The 16,033-nt window shown below is 41.8% G+C and overlaps 1 protein-coding gene across 1 annotated transcript in view; it reads left to right on the top strand.

Annotated features, from left to right (window-relative positions):
• Positions 1-11,003, top strand: part of arhgef40 (Rho guanine nucleotide exchange factor (GEF) 40) — a 32,557-nt gene extending 21,554 nt beyond the window's left edge. Inside the window, exons 21-27 of the mRNA XM_041031359.1 lie at positions 1,384-1,590; positions 3,407-3,586; positions 3,937-4,117; positions 4,565-4,675; positions 6,812-6,921; positions 8,406-8,449; positions 8,690-11,003. Coding sequence (XP_040887293.1) covers positions 1,384-1,590; positions 3,407-3,586; positions 3,937-4,117; positions 4,565-4,675; positions 6,812-6,921; positions 8,406-8,432 — 816 coding nt within the window. The 3' untranslated portion in view covers positions 8,433-8,449; positions 8,690-11,003. The remainder of the gene's footprint in view (positions 1-1,383; positions 1,591-3,406; positions 3,587-3,936; positions 4,118-4,564; positions 4,676-6,811; positions 6,922-8,405; positions 8,450-8,689) is intronic.
• Positions 11,004-16,033: the final 5,030 nt, after the last annotated feature.

Here is a 16,033-nt window from a genome sequence, read left to right as displayed (position 1 = left end):
AAGTGTCTCAGATCATTTCAGTAAATACAATTTCAGAAAGAGAAAAGTGCTCATTTTACTCACTGATGATCGCACACTTCTGAATCTACACACATAAAATAAGTGTCATGGTCATAAAATCTTTATTTGGTTATTTCTTTTTTTTGGAAAATCTGTTAAACCACAGTGTGAGATCATCGTCAGGAGTAAAAAGCAAATCACAAACACAAACCAATTAAAGTTGCTTTATTCAACAGTGGCAGCAATTAAAAATGAGCTGTATACAGTAAAGCTAATTACATGTTTAATGTACACTAGAAAAGCCAATTAAAGGCGGATTATAGAGAAAGTAATTTGAGCTCTCAAGCTACAATTAACTAAAACTAATACATCGACAGCATCGTGAGATTACTAGGAGGACTTCACAAGGAGAGATCACAGTGCTTAAGATCTCTGAGGCTACATTCAAGTGTCTCATAAAGGAACATTTCTAACAAATCACCACCAGGAGGCAGTGTGAGCTCATGTCACGTCCTGCAGCAGCTTTAAAACAGCTTGAACACATTGTGGATTATGGCTGCAGGAGGTCTTTATGGTTATCGCGGTGGTGATGGATGTGAAACTGGTGCTCAGGTTAAATGATGATGGAGATCACCACGGTTGCGGTGGCGATGATTGTTATGATGATGAACACTGGAACAGCACATATGGCCACTTTACACACAGACACCCAGAAGGAGAATGTGATTTCACATTTCACTGTAGAATCAAGTTTGGGTCCTTCACGATTTAATGACCAAAACAATAATTATTCTGATTAGAAATGTCTGAAGTGGTAACTGAAGCAGACCAAAAGAGCTCTTCACCAAAAATAGATTTAAAAAAAACCTGTAAACATAGATGCTAACTCATTCTTGTCATCAAACTTGACCTAAATGTTATTAAATAATCATCAGTGAATAGTTGTACAGGCTGTTTACATATGATTCAAGTATCTCTGAGGACTAGTTACAACCACAATTAGCTTAACCTAAAAAAAAATGTAGTTAGTTATGTAAATCTTCACCAGCAGCACCACACACACATATAAAGAAGTCAGCCACATTAGACACATATTGATCTAAAGTTTGATTATTATCTATGTTGTTAAACATGAAGTTATATACTCATAAAAAATTGTTACTGAGGGGACAAAGTACTTTCTAATGTCTGTTATAGAGCTTTTCTAAGCACATTACATATTCACCATGTCAAAACGAGTGACCTTAAATTGTACACTACTTTTAACGTTGCATTGTGGGATTATTTGAGAGTCTTATACACCCTCAGATGGCAGTTTATGTAGTACACCTAGCTGAAACTAATCCCCATTCTCTCTCCTCTCTTCTCTCCCTTTTCCCACAGTCCAAACTCCAAGCAGCCTCCCCCCTCTCCCCTCTGTCCTTCCCTCACTGTCTTCAGGCTCCCACTCAGAGGCTGGAGCAGTACTGTGAGGCCCTGGAGGAGCTGGGGGGGATAAACCCCGCCTCAGACTCCGCCCTCTCCATCCTGAGACACGCCCAGCGGCATGGTGAGGACCTCAGGGCCAGTGACCTCATCGTCGGATGTCCGGTGAGAATGCCTGTCCCAGTTTATGACTCTGCAACTGTGAATCAAGTCCCACTTTCTTTTCTTAGAGGGAAAGAAACTAAGCCATCTTGATGAGGTCAAACCGGTGGAAGAGACGGAATCATTATCACTTTTGTACCTTTTATCTGAGGTTCATTATTTACAGTTTATTTACAGGTTCATTATTTACAGTTTCTAGTTTTTTAAAGATGTGACTGTAATGGTATTTATTTTGAATATGAAGAAGTACAAATACTCTTTGGGTTAAACATGTTTAAAATATACTTCAAAGGAATCATTTATAGTCATTTGGATGTGCATAATCAGAACCTCATTTGCATTTTCTCCAATTAATTTTTCTACTGGAAGATGTTATGAGGCGTGCTCATCACAACACAGTGTTCAACATTGTCTTGCATTAAGAAAAAAAACTTTTGGGTGTGTGCACACATAAAATCCGGGTGAAAATTCTGCAGGTGTAAACCGTCATGCTCTTTAGAATCCTGTTTTGATTTTCCAATGAAAAATTGAATTTAAAACAGTGGAGTTTTGTTTTATCTTGCTGAGGTCACAGATAGAGGAAAGTAGCAAAGGAGAAAGACGTGGGCGGAAAGATGTGTGTTTTCTGAGACAGACCACGAGGAAGAAATACTCCTGTACCACTTTTGCTGGGATTTGAAAAACAGCTTTAACCTTTATCAAAGAGTCAGAAAACACCATATCCACTTGTCCCATATTGTGCTCTTCTGACACAGCAGTATCTTTCAGAGCTGGTCGTGACAAATGTTTGACTCCTACACACACACACACACAACTATCCTCTCCTCCCCCTTTCAAGCGAGGGGAGAGATTACGGCAGCACAAACACTCCCATTGAGCTACTTCAAATCACGCTGCAACAGCTCTCCAAGTAAAATGCCTGTAAGTGCAGGTGTGTGTGTGTGTTAGTGTGTGTATGGGTGGGTGTGGATGTGGGTGTTCATAATGTGCATGAAGCATCACTTATATCATGACCCATACATCTCTAGAGGTTTAAAAATAAAGTTCTGTGCCACCAGTTGCTGGTAAATTACTAGTCCTTTTAATTCGGAGCGTTTACAGTTGAGCAAATGTTAGACAGAGGGAGCATTTGTTGACCTGTTTTCTGTTTGTTTGTGCCTTTGTAAGTCTAGGATTGAATCCTTAAGGAGCATTGCATAACTTTTGACTTTTATCAGCCTGTTTCTCCCTCTGGTAGGAGTCACAACAGCATCATAAAGCCTCAGCCCTGTAATTGACGTGAACAATAAAGTCACATTTTTACAAAAGGCATGAGTCAGCCGGCCAATTAGAGCAAAGATCCAACAGAAAGACGCATCCTTGTGAAAAGGGAGTATGTCGCCATGCAAGGCACTGTCATAATAATACTCCATTGTCCTTTCTTTTATTGGCTTTGAGAATGAAGCTTTTCAGTCTTTGTAACTCAAATGTCTTGCAACTCCAAACGGAAAAAACCGTAAGTTGTTTTTTTCTTTTCAGCAATTCAAAAAATCTTCAAGAGGTCCGACATAATTTCACCTGTTGTTGTTCATCCTGGCTATCTGCCTTTTTTCCAGAACTTGTGACTTGTTTCAATTTAATTAATGAACCAAATGAAATGGGGATTGGAAACAAGTGAAATTACTTCAACCCACTGGCAAAGAAAACATGATTCTAACTCAATTCAAGGCTAAATGGCCTCGAAGAGATAGAAATTAAGATAGAAATACAGATGAAGGCCCAGGGCCTGGGCCTGAGGCCAAGGCAAGTGCATCCTAATGTGTGTGTTGTTTGATTTCAGATCCCTGTGGCGGAGCGCGGCGAGCTGGTGCGGCAGGGCGAGCTGACGGTGTGCGGGGGAGCTCGGAGGAAGCGGGCGGGCGTGAGGAATGTTTTCCTCTACCAGCACGTTGTCATCTTCACCAAACAGAAGAGCCCCGGCCCAGGACGGACCGCCTACAGCTACAAACACAGCATCAAGGTACACGGACCTCACACACTGTCTCAGTCTTTGTTACACATTCGCATAATCTTTTCCTTCAGTTTTCATTATTGCTCTGTTTCTGCCAAATGCTCTGAGTTTTGAGAAAATTTTCTGTGTTGATTAAAATGAAAGCAAACGTAGACAAACTGAGTCGGAGGAGCTGAAGTTTCTTGGCTGGTTGTTTGAGAGGAAAACACAGATGATTGGGCTGGTCCCTGTGTTTTTTTTTGGGCCATCATTTAATTTCACTTTCAAATTGACTTTCCAGTTAGATTTTACTTTTGTTTTTATTTCCTTTATTTCAGTTCCTTTGTTGTCTTAAACATTTCCGTGTTTTCTCCCTGCAGACAGGTGAGATGGGCCTGACTCAGAGCGTTGGTGAGGACGGACTGAAGTTTGAAGTCTGGGTCCGTCAGGCTCCTCGAACCAAAGACTGCATCACGTTGCAAGCTCAGGACAGAGAAGACAGGGCGGCCTGGACTCATGACATTGCCCATCTTCTGTGGACACACGCCATCAACAACACAGGTGAATAAACCTGATTCCACTCTGTGTGACTTTATCTTAATTACCTTTCCACTGACTGTAGATCAGATAAAAACATCAGTACCAGCCCAGCCCCTGTTTGATTGTCATTCATATGTTTATGCCCAGCTATCACATGTCATATCTATATCCTTCTGTCCATAAAACATTACGTCTCAGCATCGCTTCCTGTAGTTGGCTTATCTTACAGTATCACACTAGACAAGATGCACTGCATAAAAAAAGGGACTGACACGTTTTTTGGCACAGTTACTTGGTGTTCAAACGGTACTTTTCTAACCTACTCCAACTATAAACAAACAGTATTTTCCCAGTTAGAGCAAGTTCCTTCCTTAACCTCTGATACAACTCGCATTCCTTTACATAAACACATCTCTAAAATGCTGGTTTCAGTTTTTTTTAACGATCTCTCCCTCTCTCGTCATCCAGAGTTGTGTCTGAAGGAGTCCCTCTGCATGGGAGTTTCCAGTAAACTGCTTCTGGACGCGACAGGAACTCCAGGCTCAGAGCTGGACTCCATCTACAGTCTCAATGACAGAAGTAAGCTCAAGAAGGCATATATCTCTAACACTTCTACCATGTATGTGCGGTGCCTCAGGTACTAGAAGGGGGAACTGCACAGGAAGAAAAGCATTTGCATCAGATTTGAAATAGTAATGTTTTTAACGGGAAAACTGTTTTTAGGTTTAAATTCTTAAAGGCAAAGTGCACTTTGTGATTTCTGATCTAAAGCGGCACTATAGGTGGATCACTGACATTAAAAACTGAACACTTATAGCCAGTGTAGTTGTGTTTGGAAAAAAACAGCAATCAGATAACACGTAGGTATAGAGTTTTAGTTTGTAACCCCAGAGCTTCACTTCTCTCGTGACAGATAGAGAAAGTCTAAACCATTTTTTCAGTTCAGACAGGGGCTTGAGGAAGTCCGTCGGTTTTATGTGACCAGATTGGATTACCGGATTGTTCAAATGTGCTTTCTGAGCTGAGAGTGATGTGGCCCTGAGATTACAGACAGGAAACAAAATGGGTCCTGGGTGTATCTCCCTATGTGACAAGGTAATAACGTGGTACATGTTTTTTTTTTTTTTTTTTTTCAATCTTGTGCCCCCGGGCTACTCTATGAATTTTTGATATTTGTCTCACACTGAGAAATTCTGAAGAGCTGTGACATGCCTGCAGAGAATATGGAGCGCAGTCAAAAAACCTGACTATGGAAACACATTTTACTTCTGCTATGATCAAATCCCATCACAACCTTCACTCCTATGTCTCCGTTAAACTGTGGCTTTTTGTCTGGATCCATAAATGAAGCATGAGGGGGGAAAAAAAGAACACTGCTGTGATGTTAAAACAGCTATTGCACGTTCATCTTGCATTTTTTGTATACCTCTTCTGCCTGTATTGACTTTCAGCTAAATTAAAATGATATGAGCTTAAAACAGTTTAATACAGTTTAAGATAACAGGGTCAAGTGTGCTTAAAAATGTCCGTAGATTAAATAGCAATAGATGAATAAAGCCCAGCCCCCAGTCAGCTCAGGCATTAACGAGTCTGATACGTGTCGGCACAAAGCTTGACATGGGCCTCTTAGTCCTGAATGTGAGTGACCCATGTCTGCGCCTTGAAGGTAGATGACTGTACTGGTTGTGTAGTGTAGTTTGTGTGTGTGTGTGTGTGGTATCCAAGGCTATTTGCAGTCCTTTCATTTCAGTCCGTCTGCTGCAGACACTGTTTAATGATTCTCGCTCCAGTCCAATGACTTTGCTGCTCAATATTTTGATGATTTTGTTGAGAGGATTAAAGTGGTATCTTGCTTTTTCCTCAATGCTATCAGCAACATTAGCACTCTCTCTGCCAACACACATAATCAGCAACAGGTTCACAACAGATCCCTGTTGAATACAGACACTTTTCTGCCTGAAAAATGCTGCAAATTACCAAAAGTGATAGAACCATCGGAGGCAGGTTGAGGAACAGTTATGATCTTTGTCGCAGAAGAACTCCTGGAATACACGTCACAGATTGTTACTACATAATCACATACGATCAGAGTATCCCTTCGAGAATAGAGGATCGTCCATATGAAACATTTAAATAAAAACACCCAATCTCAAACACAATCCCTCAGATTCCAGACCCACCATCCGGTCTCCAAAGGCCGCTGTTGCCCTAGAGCCAAAGCGATTTCCCATTCATAGCTCGATGTAATGCGCATACTGCTCACCAGGTGTCTCATTGAGTGCAGCAGCTCAGGATTTCAATGCATGAATTGTCCTCTGGGACAGAACACGGTGTTAGAAATTCATTGAACAGGATGAGAAAAATGCCTTCTCACTCTGACTCCTCTCTCTTTGTCTCTCCCATACGCGCTCTACCTCCATTTTTAATTTCAAGAAAGCGTCACAACACAATGATTTTTACATTATAGAAGTGCAAACACACTGTGCTAATGTAAATAGTGAACAGTCCATGCATGCAAATCATGCCCGAATGCAGGATGGTGTCATTATTTGAACTTGTTTTTCCACTACTTGAAGCAAAACAAGAGCAAAGTATATATTTGAAGTGTGTCTAGTTATACAGTATTTTGATGCTGTCTATTAACCCACAACCATTACACACACACTCTCTCTCTCTCTCTCTCTCTCTCTCTCTGTCTTTCTGTCTCTCTCTCAGTCCACAGTAGCTGCTCAGACTCCTCCTCTGTCGGCAGTCAGAAGGAGGGGGGATCCCCAGCGTCTGGGAGGGACCCCAGGAGAAGCTCCGGATCAACAAGTTACTCACAGGTGGGTACCAAACGCACCCCCATATCACACAATCCAGTGATTCCTCAGTGAATGAAAACATTCTTCTCCGTGCTTAAATATAGATTTGAAATGTGAGGAATGTGAAATGAGGAGAGAGAGTGGGTTGGGGGTTTTTCTTTCCCACTGAAACCACGGGCCCTTTTCCAAGGTTTTCCAAGGACCTTTATAGGAACTTCTAAACTTTACCTGCATTTACCAAGAAGTCCCTAATAAGAGTTTCTGATGGCCCAGGAACCATCAGGGTGAAGGACCCTGCAACTGATACTGTTACAACATACTCTCCTACTGCTACTATTAATAACAATAATAACAATGAAAATAAATTTCTTACACACAGCAAACAAGCAAAAACACTATGTTAATGAGATGCATTCATTCATTCAGTTGCTTTTGTTGTAATATTATTGATGTTTAAGCAAACTAGTCTACAAACTAGTCTTCAAACATCTGAGCAAATAAAGCTCTTTTTTTTAAAAATAAATTATTTTTTCAAGAACTTTTGCATTCATTCAATAGTCGACAGTACAGACAAGAGGAGTGAAAGTAGGGATGACAACAAAGGTTCCCAGCTGGACTCACACCGGACATGTTGCAATCACATCAGTGTCTTAGACCCCAGATGCCTGGAGTCTGTCTTCTAATCTGCAGTAATTTGTCTGATATTCAGATATATATATATATATATTTTTTTTTCAGGTTCATTTTGGTTTTACAATTTTTCCTACACGATCCTTTGCTCGCGCATTATACTATATTATACATTAGAAAAGATTTTTGCTTAAGTGTTTTGTTATTTGTGCAATACAGAAAACTCCAGCTGTTCTCCAGCTGTTGTGGAACTGCAAACAGAGACTTTTCATCACTTTTTCAGTTCCTGAGGCTTCTTGTTTCCCAGAACGTCCCACGTGTCTGCCAGAAATGTATGGATTTTATATGAAAAATGTCAGCTATTCGTATGTAACTAACTCTGTCTGAGGCGACTGCAGTCACTTTGCTGCCACTGATACAGTTTATTCAGATGATTCATATAAAAAGTGTCTTTCAAACAGCAAAAGCATTTCTATATGTCAGTAAAGTGAAGACAGAATGCATGCATCTTCTTAGCTGTAAGCAAACAGCAATACCTGACTGCCATCTCCATGGTGGAGTCTAAATGAATTTGCTCTGTCCACACACACGTACACAAACACACACACACACACATTCTCTCAATCTCCTTATCTAGCAAACAGAATATGACAGATTGGCAAACAGACTGCGCTGGGAACAGATTGACAGACAGACGGACACACGCAGCCCAAACAGATAGGGCAAACACACAGACAGCGATATGCACATATTCAACAACAGAGGGAGGATTGCCGCTTGTGCACGCGTACGTGCGCGCTTATGCACGCACACTTTAGCGCAGAATATAAAATGTGACTGTTTCTTTTTTTTTTTTTTTTCTCCTTCCTCCTCAGAGTCAGTCTCCCTCTACAGCTGTGTAACTGTCATCACAATAAGAGTAAGTTACTCTGTTTGGTACATGCTCCTTTCATCTTATTTCCTTTCTGTTGTTGATCTCTTTACATCTACGGCTCATGTCTCTGCATCCCTGCATTGCTCGCTTTCTGATTTTACACCTTTTACTGATTCCTTACTTTTCTCTACTATAAAGAGAGATTTATCTAAAGATCAAAACAATTCACTGTTAGTGTTTGATTTTCTTCTGGTTTGTCCTTTTCCTGTGACTTCTTCCAATTAGAAACTGGACCCTGGACTTTCTGAAGACTTAAACATCTCTGTTCCACCTGTGGCCGAGCCAAACTGGACTTCAGGGAGCAAGAGGACAAAATATAGACACTCTGACTCTATTTGAACCTCTCCCACATGCTTGCTGTCCTTCCCCTTTTCCCCACTCCCTCTACACCCCCTTAAAACTAATAAAATGCCAGCAGATTAGCTGGAGCAGCGCTGCACTGCTTTCTCCCATCTTAAACCTCCCAGCTCTGATATGAAACCCTGATGAAAAGCTGCATCCAAAAAGGATCAGAACTGTCCCGTTTAAAGCATGACAAGCACCAGCAGGGCTCTGCACTCCGCCATTTTGGATCTGCCAGTCTCAGTTGCTGGCAGAGTCATTGACACCAAAGGCACTTCAGCCACACAGAGCGGCCATTGTCTGCCCCGCGGCTCCCCACTAGGCCAAACCACTTGGTCTGAACCACTGACTGCCTGGCTGGCTGACTGTACACATCACATGCTCCAGCATCTGATAATAAACAGGAAGTAATATGCAGGGTGTAAATCCACCGTAGGATTGCAGATTTAGAATGTATTATGTACTTTGTCATTTTCACAACGCTGAATGGACTACTGTAGACTTTTTTTTTCCCTGCCTGTGTAAAAATGTGTGGCATAGCCTAGGTGTGATTGCATCTATGTAAATGAGGCAGGGGTGGTGTGAGCATGCACACACACACACACACAAATACAGACGCACACAGTGTCCCTCAACACATGCAGTCATTCTTATTGTTATAGGACAGTGGAGCACTGTTCACATCCACATGCTCACACATACTCACTGTGGCCATTTTAGAGCCTGGTACAGTGGCTAAATCAACGACAGGCAAGGTTTTATCTGAACACGTGTAGTAAGCATTGCCTTGATGATAAACAGGAACATCTTTCAGTATCATATCCGACTGCTATGCATTCTGTTAATGTGTTTGTTTAAGCTATTGTTATTGTTTTTATTAAGAAGGGCAAGGATCTAAAGGCGAAAATTGTATTTAGTCTTCTTTAAAGTGTAACTTATGTCAGCAACATGATCTTCTTGGTGCCTTAAAATGTGCCTCAGTGTACTGATGAGTACTGATAATGAATTTAACATCATACCTTATAATATAAGATGCCATATTCTATATTCCAAAGGTATAAAATGGGTGTCTGTGCAATGTTAATTTGTATACAAAGAGGTATTGTCATTACATTTAGTGTAAGCTGCTTCCTGGTTGGAAGGCACTCTCCATAAAATGGAGAAAAATCTGTTTGATGTGCTCTAATCTAGTTTTACTGGTTTTACTGTTTTTTTGCTTGCATCCAAAAGAGATGAACTACATCTGATTGTTCCTAAAAAGTTAATTTAATCAAATCTGACTTCTTTGTTTCTCAAAGAAAGGTGTTTTCCTATAATGCCCCACAATGTTGCTTTTTAGTTTTGCCTATAAATTTTTAACTCCCACTTATGTAGAGCAGCAACTTAACCTCTACTACTCTTCCAGACATAGTGAGTCCATTAATAGAAATACATGTCACACTATAGAATTTTATCCAGATTCTTTTTTAAATTCCCACATATATGACAGCATTGAATATACACAAAATAATGCACAAGATATAAAGAACTTGTCATTTTATGTTTTTGATGCAGCTACAAAAAGAGTTTCAGTATTTCATTCAAAGATGTAGTTCATTGCTCATGACAGCAAGGATGCAGTCGGTAAAACCAATCAACATCCGCTCACTGGTTTGATTGTATAGCGTGTAGCGTGTATATCAAACAACATCATTCTTAAGGTACAATATGAAACCGTCAGGTAGTGAAAGCCGGCAGCAGTGGGAGGTCATGCTTGTTTCTGCAGACAGCAGTACCAGTTTGTCGCTGTTATCAGATTTAGCACGTTTCATATCTGCATCCAAATTCAGAAATTGCAAATGGCTATTGAGCCGTTTCTGAATCAATATGTAATTTGTTGGCTTGGAGAAACTCCATATACTTCATAGCCTTTAGCTGTCTGGTACATTGCGTTATATTGGAAGCAATGTAATGAACACCATCTTTCATTCTTACTGCGGTATAGATTGTCATATGCAGAATCCCTCACTTTTGTATGCCACAGCAAGGCAGTATTAATGTATAGAAACTTTTCCCTTGCTCTTTGACTCACTCTGCCTGATGTTTACATTTTTTGAAGGAATGTTGGAAATGCATGTTATACTTACTTGATAATTGTACTTTGACTGTATTTTTTTTTATGTTTCTGTGTTGAATTAAAACTGGATGGAAGCCCCAAACATCTGTGGAGAGATTTAAGAAGGGGAGGTTAGAGGTTGTGCTCAAACCTTGTAGCAGGTCTAACCTCAAAATGAGGCCTGTAACCTTGTAACCTTAAACTTGCTGTAATGAGTGGGGTCTCCTCTCTGAAAGCCAGCTGTGCTGCTGCTTCCACCAGGCCTCACAAAAACCAGAATGATTAGATAACTACAGTGCAGCGCCATATCAAATAGTTCCAGGGATCAAATTCTCTGAAGGAGGGGAGGGCGGTTTGAGAGCATGAGTGTGTGTGTCCATCTGTGCATGTGAGGGACATGGAGAGAGGAATGAGAGATAAAGGGTGGGCAAAGAGGGAAGGCGGGGGAGGGGGGGCAACAGGAAGGGGCAGAACTGAGGGAGAGAGCGAGGGAGCGACAGAGGAGGACAGGAGACAGTAGGTGGGAATGATGGGAAATGAGCGAGGGCGAAGGGGCAGACAGACAGAGAGGCACAGTCAAGGGGAGAGCAGGAGCACGAGGGGGAGAGGAGGCATGAAAAAAGAGAGGAAGAATAGAGAGGGGGGCTTATAGAAAGAGGGAGACACAAAGTAGAGTTAGAACTTTTTTTTTCTAATGGAGAGAACTAAGAGAGGGCCGAGAGAGCTGCAGAATGGATGAAGGAGAGAGAGCGAGCGGGGTAAAAGGGGGGATGTTGACAAAGCAGCGAGACTGTGGCGAACAAAGAGAACGTGAAGAGAATGAGTCGGGGGAAACATCAAAGGGATTTTTCAGGCCCGGTTACCGGGACAACAGACATTTGCATGCGATTAGCTTTTTACATCATATTAAGAAGGGTTAGGGTGAGGGAGGGAAGAGGGGAGGGGGTGGTGGAGGGAGGGAGGGAGGCAGGGAACTATAGATCATATGCACACACACTGTATGAGATAGTGTGAGGGGGAAAAAAAGAGAAAGAAAAAGAGGGACGTTGGTCATCTCACGCGGATAAACTGACTTATAGGCAGCCAGCCAAGCGTTTCTTTTGTAAATGAGAGTGCATGTTGGGGGGAGATACAGTAATATGCCGGCGCAGACATTTTGGCGAAGGGAGGTCAGAGCAGGCAGTGTGTGTTTTTTTTTTTTTTATTATTATTTTATTTTCATTTTCTCTGCTTTGAATACAAGTTTGACATCAGAGATTTAAACCCCTGAGGCACAAACTGCCACCAAAGTGACCTCTTAAACAAACCCACAAACACTGGTTTTAGGGTTTATACCATGATTTGTGTGTATTTCATTGTAACAGCATTATGTCAAATTTATCAATAAGCTTTTTTTTCCACTTTAAGCGCCAAAAGCTTTTTTTTAGCAGCTGAACATCCACTATAACCCAGACAATATTACATTATTATCATAAAACTGGAAAAATAACAACATAAAAAAGATAGAATAATAAAAAAAAAACCATGACCTATAACTGATTATTAATAAAATATCCTAAAATTCCAACAGAACAGTCTTATCAACCCAAAACAGGTGCATTCATGCATACACATGTACGCACACTCACACATTGTCTAGACACAGCTGTGTAGGGTATAAATATAAATGCTTATGGATCATCTTATACTTGTCATCCAACATGGACCCACATAAACACCTTGTTGTTTGCACATATGCAGTGCATATATCACTCTGTCAAAAATAAATAAATAAAAAAAAACACACACCTCACACAACCTTCCCAGCAATCATAAAAGCCATTAAACATGTTTCTATGGGCACACACCCTCCGGCGTTTTACACATGTAATATTATCCCGCCATATCTGTCCTCCACCTCCCTCCCTCCCTCCTTCCTTCCTTCCTTCCCTCCCTGGCTCCTGTCTCTCCATCAATCCACGTCCCCTACCCATCCCCTCCCTCTTTAGTCTCCCTCTCATCACCATCTCCATCTCCATCCCTTTCTATCCATCCATCTTCCTCCCTCCCTCTTAATCTCCACCTCTCCCTCCTTATATTTCTCCTCCTCCTTTTTTTCTTTCATTCCCTCCTTCTTTTCTTTCTTTCTTTCTCTTTGGCCTGCTCTGCTCTCTCTGCCTCTCTCTGAGTGTGTGTGTGTGTGTGTGTGATGCTTCAGTGCCCTCAGTATTGTGGCTGCATTGTGCCAGTAGGCGTCGCCGCGACAGCCGTTGTCACGGCAGCATTGTGATGGGGGTGGTGAGGGGGTGATGGTGCGTGTGTGTGTGTGTTGGGGGGTGGGAGTGTATTACAGTATCAATACCCTGACACTGCGACAAAAAGGACAGCAGCCGTAGCCACACATCACTCCACCTCTGCACTCCTCCTCCTCCGTCATCTCCTTCCTCCCTCCCTCCCTCCTTGTGACCCCCACATCTCCACCTCTCCCTCCTCCTCCTCCCGAATCAATTCCTCCTCCCCTCCTCTCAATTGATTTCCCACCATATCTCACTGAATATGTACATATTGATCTCCCCCTCCTCCTCACCTCAGCAACATCCCTCACTCTTTTCTTTCTCTCCTTCTCTTGTTTTTACTCAAACATCTATCAGATTTCATCCCCTCCATCTACGCCCTCCCCTCCCCTCCACCCTCGCCCCTTATCTCACTCCATCTCTCTCTCTCTCTCTCTCTCTCTCCCTCTCTCTCACACACACACACACACACTTTCCCTCATCTTTCATTTCATCTCCCCTATTCTTTCCCTCTCTCTGTGCCATCTTCTCTGCCCCCCTCACTTCTCTCTCCATCACACCTCCCTCCCCGCCTCCCTCCCTCACGGCTGTTTTTTTTTTGTTTTTGTGTGTGTATGTGTGTGTGTGTGTGTGTGTGTGTGTGTGTGTGTGCGTGCAAGTGTGCGTCTCTGTCTCACTCACTCTCTGCATATTAATTGGTGCATTTCTGCTGCGGCGGAGAAAACAATCAAAGCGTCAGGGGCGGGTGATGATGCCACTGTGGCAGCCGCAAACACGTACACATATGTACCGTGAGCATACACACAAACACAAACAGACAGATAGGGGGAGACACACACACACAGGGCCGACACACACAGACACACACAGACACACAGAGTACAGTTGCAGGGACATATCAGCAGACAGAGTATGCATGCATACAGTATATGTACTTGTATACACATATATAAGCTGCTGACATGCAGAATGTGCGAACACACACACTCATATACACACACACTGATTTACTATGTACACACACTGAGACAAGCATGCACTGCACATATGCCACAGACTTAGTCAGTCACTCTCAGACACACAATAGCAGGCTTACAATGGCTGATCCAGGAGATATGTTCTGCGTCAGCAAAGACATTTGAATTTCCCAGCCAACATTTACCTTCACACAGTGTGCGAGAGCACATCACATTTAAATGTTAAAACCAAGGCCTTTTGGCGAAAAATATTCTGACTTACAATTAAGCAATGTTTTTCTATATCTTGGAACAAAAGCAAAAGCACAAAGCTGCGGGTTAGATGTAAATACTGTTTGGACTGCAGTACGGCTGAAAAGAATAAAGTCAAAGCATTTAAAAGTGAGAGAAGGAAGTAAACAAAATGTAAAGGTGAGCATTTTTGTATTCCCTCCCCAACAAGACTATTCATCTGGTTTTTTGTTGTTGTGATATGAGCTGTATTTTGCTCTGTAACTCTCTTTGATGAAGGGTGAGAGGTGGTGGAAGAGGCGCGTGGGCTTCTCCACTCCACTCACATCCTGGCCCACGTATTGTAGACTTGACTCTCAGCTTTTCGTTGTTGTCATTTGCCCTTGTGCGGTACGCTCGCTCACGCAGGCCTCTTACATAGCAAATGAAATGCAAGAACGGCTCGTAGGAAAAACAAAGTCTGTGTTGAACTCAGCACTTTAAAATGCTGATGATAGAGCAGATAAGGCCGATGGCAAAGGTCTAATCAAGAGCCAACTTGTTGAAATAACTTTTTTTCCTGACCAGCAATATAAGATTATAACTACTACGGCGAGTTAACATGGCTGTGTCCCGAATCAAGATCAGATCATTCAACCAGATTAACAATGAATCTGATATAATGTCAGAGGGTGAGACTCAGTTGTCTGAGTCTGTGGATGCTGAAGTCGATGATGGAAACAGACGTTCACCTGTTCCCACCCCCCATCATGGCTGAGACCCGAGACGTTTGACGGCTGGAAGAGAGAAAGAGCTGAACACCACCTGCTGTAAAATTTAAAGCTGCATTAATTGTATGTTTTATATTGACACAGAATCCAATGACAGCAACTAACATGAAAGGAGTCACTCATCTTTCACCCACTTTTAACCCATTGTTTTGGCTTTAAAGCTTCCACCTCCAGTCAAAAAAGGTGTTTTACTTATTGTTACTTTACTGAAATAAGACTTTTCAGGGATGCAGTAGTTAAACTTTTAAAATGAACAATATTTGCGTACTCACAGTCTCTGGATTTTTCAGTGAGGGAGTAAAAGTTGATGAGCTTTCAAGAATCTTTGAGTTGTTCAGTTTTTTTTTTTTTTTTTGGCAAAAGACAGATAATCATTCAAAGCAGAATATTTTCACATGTCTTCAAATGTGTCTGGAGGAGCTATTTAAGGTAAATCTACACAGTCTCACTCCTCTCATCAGCTGTGTTTCCAGCAGCTGTATGATATCCGGCCAGCACCAAATGGCAGACAGACACATAAGTGTTTAACTGGTGAAGAGAATCAGAGAAAATCAAACTAAATACTTTTGTTTCTCTGAGAAGTTGGTGGGCTAAAGATTTAAAAAGAGATATAACAAATGGATTACAGTGTTGTCTGCTGGATGCGTAAGTCAGCACTCAGAGACTCGTCTCTGTCCGGTTGTTTTGGAGCCAAAATTTGTTTCATGTTACATTAGATTTCTAAAAAAAAAAAGGAGGATATGTGCACCTGCTACGACCAAACCAGTGACGACTGAAAAGAGTGGGCGCAGCCATGTGCGACAGTGTGTATTATAAGATCAGGACAATATGGAAAAAGTCCCAGAGTGAAGAACAAATCATTCAAATGAACACTTTTACTT

The sequence above is a fragment of the Toxotes jaculatrix genome, chromosome 23 (assembly GCF_017976425.1).
Source record: "Toxotes jaculatrix isolate fToxJac2 chromosome 23, fToxJac2.pri, whole genome shotgun sequence".
NCBI classification, from domain to species: domain Eukaryota; kingdom Metazoa; phylum Chordata; class Actinopteri; family Toxotidae; genus Toxotes; species Toxotes jaculatrix.
Note: the sequence above shows the minus strand (reverse complement) of the source record. Positions and strands in the feature narration are given on the sequence as shown.